Genomic DNA, 9,415 nt, shown 5'->3' with positions numbered 1-9,415 from the left:
ATTGGTAGACTCGTGCTGTGGTGAGGGTATTCTGTTAAGGAAGGGGTATGACATTCGTATTTGTGAAAGTACGTGTAAAGGAATACCAAGATTAGAGGGGCTAAATTTAAGGAGACTCTACTGTAGAATGATTGCGCTAAGCCATTACTTGGCACAAATTCTGCTTGGTTAGCGTTCTTGTGACATGATTTTGGCAATGGATTTTCGAGTTTCTGGGTTTTTCGATTGTTTCATCGTGTCACAAAAATGCTTAGCAAGTATTTTAATTCGGAGCATGGTGACCTGTTTACAATTGCCATGCGCCGAGTTGTAGCTTGACTTATAACAATTTATTAATCAGTATTTAAAATCTAAAAATATTAATTTTATTGTTGAGGCACAATAGTCTGCGCCTGTAGTCTGCGTGTTACAGGCGGATCTTCAGATGTGAGAACCGCCCCCTCAATTTCATTATTATTATTATTATTAATGTTATTGTTAAGAGAGAGTATCTAATAAAAGTATCTGTTAAATATACATATCCCTACAGTAAAAGTCGTATGTGATAAAATCATATACAATCGTATATGATATTGTCACATGTGTTTTTGGGATGCGATCGTATGTGCATGATATACGATTCATATATCTATCGCATACGAAAAAAAGCGCAAAGTTTCTTCAAAATATCTACATAAATATGTATTATATTACACCACATAATTACAATAAGCAACACAATATTTTTATAATATTTTAGAAAACAATTTTTGCAAAAAGAATTCATTCTTAGGAATTTTTTTTTGGAAATTTCCAAGCGGTCACCCATTCAAGTCGCGACCCCGGTGAATGTTGCTTGACCTTCAAGATCGCTGCAAACTGATCCTTTTTTTTAATTAGTTTATTTTAGGACGTTGCTATAAAATAATACATCATTTGAAATGTTACAATAAACTAAAGAAAAAACATTTAACATATTGGATTTTGCTGAGCAGTGCGATATCTAGTACTCTCGCCGCCTCATACATTTTTTTAGAATAAATTCTATCCCCAATACAATGTTTTGGTTTTAAGTTTCAGTAAACGTGTCATTTTACAGAGTAGATGTTGTAACCGTTATTCTATATTTATTTTATAATTACCCAGACAGCACACAATATTTACGATAAATATTAATAAATATATATCATAAATATTTTTTATAAATATTATAAAAATATTATAGAAATATTTTATATATATGACGAAAAAAGATTATAAAAAACTTTATCAAAAATATTGTTAAAATATTTTCTAAAATATTGGTCGCGACTTGGATGGGTGACTGCTTCGGAATTTCCGAAAAAAATTCCTAAGAATGGAATTTTTTTGCGAAAATTGTTTTTTAAAATATAGAAATATTGTTTTACTCATTGGGATTATGTGGTGTAATATAATATTTATGCGGATATTTTAAACATTTTCAAATAATTATCATGAATCATAAATATTTTTAAAACATTTATGATAAATATTTATGATCAGTCCACTCTACGGCCATAAAAACATTTATTAAATGTTTTGATAAATGTTTATAAAATATTAAAATAAATATTATAAATATTTAGTAAATATTTTATAAATATTTTGTGCTATCTGAGTATATATTCCAGTAAAAAAGAAGTCCTACAATTAAAGAAACTGGAGTTTTTATCTAGTTTAGTGAATAAGATAAAATAAATAAGGCTGGAATAAATAATCGTGTAAAAAATATATATTGCTTTCGCTCGTTACATGTGTACGTGTATGAGTTATGTTACGGTGTGCGTGGTGTGTGTCTGTGTTTGTGTGTGCGAGTATTTTAATGAGTGAGTGAACGCTTGTTGATTTGTCTGCGCTAACTTATACATAAGAATATGAATCAAGAGGCGCGGTCGCGTCTTGTGCCAATTTAAAAAAAAAGATAAAAGACGCAAAGCGAGAAAGACCCGCGCCTCTTTTACCCGAGACAGCGATTTCAAGCATTAACGAGTTATCAGATCTCAGTAACGGCTGAACCGATCAAGGTCTGAGTAGTCTCAATCGATAGCTTAGTGACGAATTGCATAATAAAAGTGTTTTTACTTTTTCTCTCCGTGTTCTACGAGCGGAGATATTGCGACGCAAAGTCCAATATACATGTTTTACATGTAAGATACGTCATTATCGTCGCCAAGCGAATCTTGTTCAGTACATCTTTTCGACACGAGTAACGAGTGGCGCTCATTTATAGTGGTTCTATCACGTGATGTAACATGGCCGTACCCATAAGCATCATGGCCGTCTACCACTATATGTACCACTATGTGTACATACATGTAGTGAGTAAGTTAAGGTGACAGTTTTCCTAACCTGTTATTTTTGGATTCGCGTATCAGGCACGTCGCGTCGCGAAAAGCGCATTAGGTATACGGTCGTTAGTGCCGGGTGATGGTACGTCCTCGTGATCCCTCGACGAGGACAGCATTGTACTTCAAGGACGCTTTCGAAAACAGCACAAGGTGTCAGTAGTAGAAGTGGTGATAGTGACGGTCAGCCCTCTGACACCACTCTTGAAATCCTTTGTTACGCATGGCTACGTAAGGTCCACTGGCCACTACGCGGCGCTACCTGACATTCATGCCTGTTTACGTTTTATGTTAAAGAGGTTAATCGGTTTCTGAACTTTCTTGGGTGTTGAATGTGAATTGAAGTGCGTAAAAAGTGAAGTAAATAGTGTGATTTTCTACAATGCCACGGTGTATAGCTCCAGGATGTACCTCTGGGTACGATTCTAATAAAGAAAAGGTGCATTTCTTCTATGTTCCGAAAGATGAAAATATGATAAAACTATGGCAGTCAGCTTTAAAACGAAAAGACTTTATTGTAAAAGCTAAACAACCAGTTTGTGAAAAACATTTTTTACATACAGACATATTATGGAACCGTACTATTTGTGATGATAAAGGACATATTCTCGGTGTGGTAAGTAATGTTAGTTGTCACTTAATTACTAATCACTTAACTATGTCAGTTATAACTTAGAAATTTAACTTTATATTACTATTATTGCATTTCTTATAATTTTGTTTCTTTAGTCTGCACAATTCAAAGTCCCACGTTTATGTAAAGGTGCAATTCCAAGTATATTTCCTTGGACAGAAGAAACAGAAAAAATGCAAATTAATATTCAGAAAGAAAATGAATCTAAAATTAAAGATGTTTTAAATACTGAAGTATCAAATATCGATAATGGAGAAAACAAAAATCTAACATCACTATCATTTAATGATATAATCAATATAGTGGATAATAAACATTTACATATACCGCCACAATGGACATACACGACATCCACGACATACATGAAACACTTTAATAAGAACATAAAATTATTGATATTTTATTTACCAATGGTTAGTACAATCAAGAATTATGAAGATAAATGCAATATCTATCTGCAAAAAGAAGTTATACTCAAAGAAAATATGCTGTTAGAAATAAACATCTTAAAACAGCCTATTATTATAGATATTCCATTTGATGTACAAATACATAACATTATTGAAAGTGTGGAACAATTGAAAGAAACATTATTTTCGGTGAACAATCTTAACGTATGCTTGGGTGCTGTTAATGTAACTAATGAAATTGAAGAAATAGGATATGATCTGGCTTACAAAGACATCTCTGGCACGTGGAGACACAAGAAATGTACATTAATTATATCACATTTATTAAAGATATGTAAGTTTTGTTCTAATATAAAAAATTCGTTAAGACGAAAGCACTATCGAACAAAAATCAAGTCACTTAAAAGAATTAGATTGTCAGCGACTACTACACAAAATGAAAAGAAATTGTTATTGTTACGGAAGAAATTTTACAAGGCAGAAAAAACGAAGAAAAGAAACAAATATGTAGCAGGCAAGTTGAAAAAAGAGCTTATGAATTGTATGAAAGTTGGAGAAACATCTGCGAAAACCATAGAAGATCAATTAAAGAATAAAAAAATTCCTAACAACCAACTTATTGTAATACGTGAAATAATACAAGCCACAAAATATTCAAATCCAACAGGTCGCAAATATAATGAGGAGTGGATTTTATTATGCATGTTAATGCGTATGAAGTCACCTACTACATATAATTTTTTGCGAGATAATCAAATATTACCTCTTCCATGCGTGAGAACTATACAAAGGCAAGTATAAAACACGTTAAAATAGTGTTTTGTAATATAAAATTTTTAGTCCATAAGCTATGCAATTATTTTTAAGTACAGTTTTTATAACTCGTGGAAATGGTTGCTCATTTAATGTTGTATAATTACTATGTTATCTAATACAAAATATTTATTTTTGGCAATGATTACAATAATTAACAAGAAATGTTTACTTTTCAGGAATGCAGCAATTGAAACAAATTGAATCACGTATCATATTGATATACATATACATATTCTATATTTAATAAAAAAATTTTCAGGTACCTTTCTCTAATAGATACTCCGTGTGGTTTTGACAACAAATTTTTTAAAATGTTTAAATTGGTATTGGAAAAAAAAGAAGATAAGCAAAAACATGGTGTAATATTGCTCGATGAGATACACCTCAGGGAGAGTATTTATGTTAATTCGAGAAAACTTACATACACTGGATTAATTGATTTTGGCATTGATGGACCACAACCATCAAATCTTGATGAAAAAGCTAATTATGGATTAGTAATAATGTTTCACTCAATAGCGGATTTTTACTCTCAACCGATCGCAGTATTTGCCTCTAGAGGACCAGTAACAGGAGAAATGATTGCACAGCTTGTAATTAAAGTACGCGTTTAATCCAACAAAAATTATACGGAATTGCAAATACGATATTTTAATTATGCTTATTTATTACAGGCTATTTCATTATTAGAAAATATTGGTGCCAAGATCCATGGAGTGATTACAGATGGTGCAGCCACCAATAGAAAGTTTTGGACTGCAGTAGGCGTATGCGGTAAAAAAGATAACTTAAAAAATAGTTTTGATCATCCAAAAGTTAATGGACATTATGTATATGTTTTCTCCGATACGCCACACTTAATTAAGACGATAAGAAATCGTTTATATAAAACACCATTACAAGTAAAATAACTAATTAAATTAAATTGTAATCATTTTGTACAAATTAAGATTATTATTATTACTAGTGCAATATTTCTATTATTAGCTCAGTCCGGAGGAAAAATTAATAAAATGGGATTATTTCCGAATCTTACATAATAAAGACAGAACATTACCTGCTGAAATGCGGGTATGTCCAAGAATAACAACCAATCATCTAGAACTCAGTAACGTTGCTAAAATGAGAGTGTTACTAGCAGTTCAAGTAAATATCTCTCTCTCTCTCTCTCTCTCTCTCTCTCTCTCTATTTATATATATATATATTCTTTAATATTATTTTAGTTGCAGTATAACGAGATTTTGTACAAAATATTGATAAAACTCCATTATTTGTATTTTTTGAATTTCTATTATTTGTATAGGTTTTCAGTAAATCGATGGCCTATGGACTAAGGTTTTATAAAAATTTTTTACTTGAACTACAAGATTGTGATTGTACAGCTAATTTTTGTGATTGGATCAACGATCTCTTTGACGCTTTAAATCAAAACAAAGGTTTGAAGATTGAAGATAAATACTACAAGGTTAATTCAACTTTAAAAAATTATTAATTACGTTATTTATTTGATTTATGTTTAAAAAATATGATAATATTAAATACAATATTTTTATTAGACTATAGAAGAATCTTTTAAAAAATTGGATAATTGGGAACAATACGTCCACAGTGGTGCTATCCCAGAAAATAATTTTTTAACAAAACAGACTGCAGAAGGACTCCGTGTAACTATGAAGTCAACGCTTGACTTAGTGCAGTATTTGACTCTAAATGCTCGTTTTGATTATGTTCCGACGGGACGTTTGAATCAGGACTCACTTGAGGTTGGCTAACATTGTACCCAGTAAACATTACAATTTTTTGATAAACGTGTGGAAATAATCTATATTTATTTTTTACATAATAGCATAACATCTTTTTTGTGTACTTGTAGCATAAAAATTTATAACTTTAATATTTTAAGTCTTTTATTTACAATATTTATACACGGTGTACACGGTTTTCTTTAGCTGGTCTACAACCTTGCTTTAAAGGATATTTAAGCTCTAAACAGTAAGAAATTGACCAATCACAATAAAATATGAAGAGAATACTCGACTGTAATTGGTCAATCTCTTACAGCTTAGAGCTTAAATACCCTTTAAAGCAAGGTTGTAGACCAGCACTTACACTATGTTTTATATCCATTTTTTTCTGTATCTAATATATATTTAGAGATTCTTTGGAACCGTGAGATATACGGCAGGATCGAATGATCATCCAGGGACACCTACTTTCCTTCAAATTTATAAAATTTTAAGTACTTTTAGTATAATCAAACCACCTAAATATGGAAATTGCAGACTTGTGAATACAAAATGTAAACCTCCAATTTCAATGTCAGAGATAAAAAATTTATATCGTGATTCTCGTCAAGAAGTATCATCTATAGTAAAACTAAAAGAAAAATTAGACAATGTTATTAATAATAACGAATTTGATCAGAATTTAGACCAGTTTATGGATAATGATTACAGTGATTACAGTCAACCAGAGATCATTGACTGCGTTATTTATTACGTAACTGGGTATTTATCAAATCACATACTAAAATCAATAGATTGTGACATATGCAAGAACGCATTCACTAGTTCTGTTACAAATTGTCCTTTACCAACAGCTCTACTAGTTAATATGGAAGATATGAAAGAAGGACGGATAATGCATCCTAATTTAAAATTATATAATTTTATCAAATATTTAAAAAATTTATTTGCAAAATACTGTCATCAGTCTGATGTATTTGAATTAATAATTGAAGACATTTATACACCTGCCTTGTCATTTCCTTGTAAAAATCATGGTGATCAAGTACTAGCGCAAATTATTGAATTTTATATAGCTTTGCGTATGCGACAGTATGCAAGTAAAATAAATAACAAAAACAAAAAAGTAAATCAACGAATTAAAAAAAATGCAAAATTTTATCCAACTTGAATAAAGAAAATGTATTATTTATAACATATGTATTTTATTTTTATCATATTTATAGTATGTATAGTATTATACAATGGTCTATTCTATATCCTCTATCCTATTTTATATAATTTTAGTGAAAAATTATATATTATATGTACATACAATACATATAATTACACACACACACACACACACACACACACACACACGTTGCGTAAAATAAAATAAAAAACACAGTTTCGCCGTTCGTGTGTCATACTCGTTCCGATATTCGTTGCTAATACTAAAAATCTATAGTTTACGTTACGTACACTATATACGTATATATATATCAACCGGCATGAATGTCACCAGCGCCACGCGGACATTACGTAAACGCGAGAACTATTGAGCTGTCAGGGGGCTGGTGACGGTGAACGATTGGAAATGACGTGCGGTAACGACGACGACGACGGCGACGACGACGGCGACGACGACGGCGACGACGACGACGACGGAGACGACGACGACGACGGAGACGGCGACGATGCGCGGTAACGACGGCGACGACGACGACGACAGCGAAGGCGACGACGCGCGGTAACGACGGCGACAACGCGCGGTAAGGACGACGGCGACGGCGACGGCGACGGCGACGGCGACGGCGGTAACAATTGCTTAACACTACAAAAACGCGTGATATCAGTACAAAATTACCTTTTCAAAAAAGGTAAAAAAACATTGTCATTTCTGTTTCCTCTTTAATTCTTTGAGATTAAATGTTACATATTTCATCGAAATTTTTTTAATTAAGTACATCCACTTAGGTTAGAACAGAAAAATGTTTTAATAAAAATACACAGACAGTTGAATTTTATTTAAAAAGGAATTAATGATACCGCTACTTGGGTTTTACTTAAAAAACATATATAATATCACTTGCATTTTATTCGTTAAAAGTAGTACAGCAGTTATTTCAAACAGCAATATATTCTCTTTATAATTGGCACAATTTAAAGATTTCATACATTTTTTGGAAAAAATACATTTAGGTTGGATTAAAAAATAGTACCACTTGAGTTTTTAAAAAAAATTAAAGATAAGGTGCGCGCGCACACACATAAATTGGCACCTTTTTTTACCTTTTTTGAAAAGGTAATTTTGTACTGATAAAAATATACATTATGTTGACTTATAGTAATAGTTTTTTTTTCTTTTGCTTGCTTGAATCATATCTCATTGAGCCACGAATATTTTAATTTATTTAATTTTTTTATTAATTTTTCTTTATTCGGTATTGTAGTATTGTAACGCCATGTTATGCTGGTATCGTTGCTACTCAAAAATTTAGAATATTCTAATTTCTTATTATTATTATGTCTCGGAAAATAATATATTATCGGTACATTTTTGCTATCCTGTATATATCCTTTATTGTCTAAATATAGGAAACCTTTGGGGGATATAAATCCGGTTGATAGTGTTTTTTCGTAATACATTGGATTAGAATATAATGCACTGTATATTAAACTATTCTGTTTTATCTTACTAGCTTGTACATAATGTTCACTTATTAATTTAATTATGAAATTATCTATTCTAAGAATATTTGCTTTATTGTACAGTCTTTGATTACTTACGTGTTTAATGAAATCGGATTCTGCAGATCTATACATATTCATAAATGCACGTAGGCATTTTCTTTCAAATTTTCTAATTTTTTCCATAAGCGCTGCGTTGATATTAAACTATACGGGGCAACCGTAGGTTATTATCGGTCTTACTAACAGTTGATAGCATATTACTTTTATTTTTGGGTGTAAGTGTCTAGAGTAAAATAATCTTTTTAGGTGAGTAAATGCTTAAAAGGCTTTTGTTAATTGTATCTCTGTATGGTTTTTGTAGTGCAGTCTTTCGTCTATATTAATTCGTAGATATTTAACTACCTTCTTGTGGGGAATTTTTTGGACTACATTGTTTTTTGGTGAATTCTCTATTGAAAATTTTTATAATGTTTTCTTACGTTATGATTTGCATACACTAGAGATGGCCTAAACAGAATGGTTTTGCATTTTTCGACATTAATTTTTAGTTTCCATGTTTCATAATAATGTTCTAACTTGTGCACTACGTTTTGTAAATGCCTCTGAATTTTTGAAGGTCAACTGTCTGCCACATATACTATTAAACCGTCAGCAAATGCAATTGCTTGAGGATTTTCAGGTGTGTTTAAGTTAAATAGTTTAAACGCTTCGGTTGTGTAGATGTTAAAGAGTATTGGTGAATTTCCCGTTCCTTGTTGTAATCCATTATTGATTTTAAAAACTATATT

The 9,415-nt window shown here is 31.2% G+C and overlaps 1 protein-coding gene across 1 annotated transcript; it reads left to right on the top strand.

Moving 5' to 3' along the window:
• Positions 1–2,175: 2,175 nt before the first annotated feature.
• On the top strand, positions 2,176–4,255 carry LOC120357987. Its single transcript, XM_039450187.1, has 2 exons — positions 2,176–2,961; positions 3,075–4,255. The coding sequence occupies exons 1-2, from the start codon at positions 2,728–2,730 to the stop codon at positions 4,188–4,190; spliced, it is 1,350 nt and encodes a 449-aa protein (XP_039306121.1). The 5' UTR covers positions 2,176–2,727; the 3' UTR covers positions 4,191–4,255.
• Positions 4,256–9,415: the final 5,160 nt, after the last annotated feature.

Source organism: Solenopsis invicta, chromosome 6 (genome assembly GCF_016802725.1).
Source record: "Solenopsis invicta isolate M01_SB chromosome 6, UNIL_Sinv_3.0, whole genome shotgun sequence".
Classification (NCBI taxonomy): Eukaryota; Metazoa; Arthropoda; class Insecta; order Hymenoptera; family Formicidae; genus Solenopsis; species Solenopsis invicta.
The sequence above is the reverse complement of the archived record's forward strand: the minus strand, read 5'-3'. Positions and strand labels throughout refer to the sequence as shown.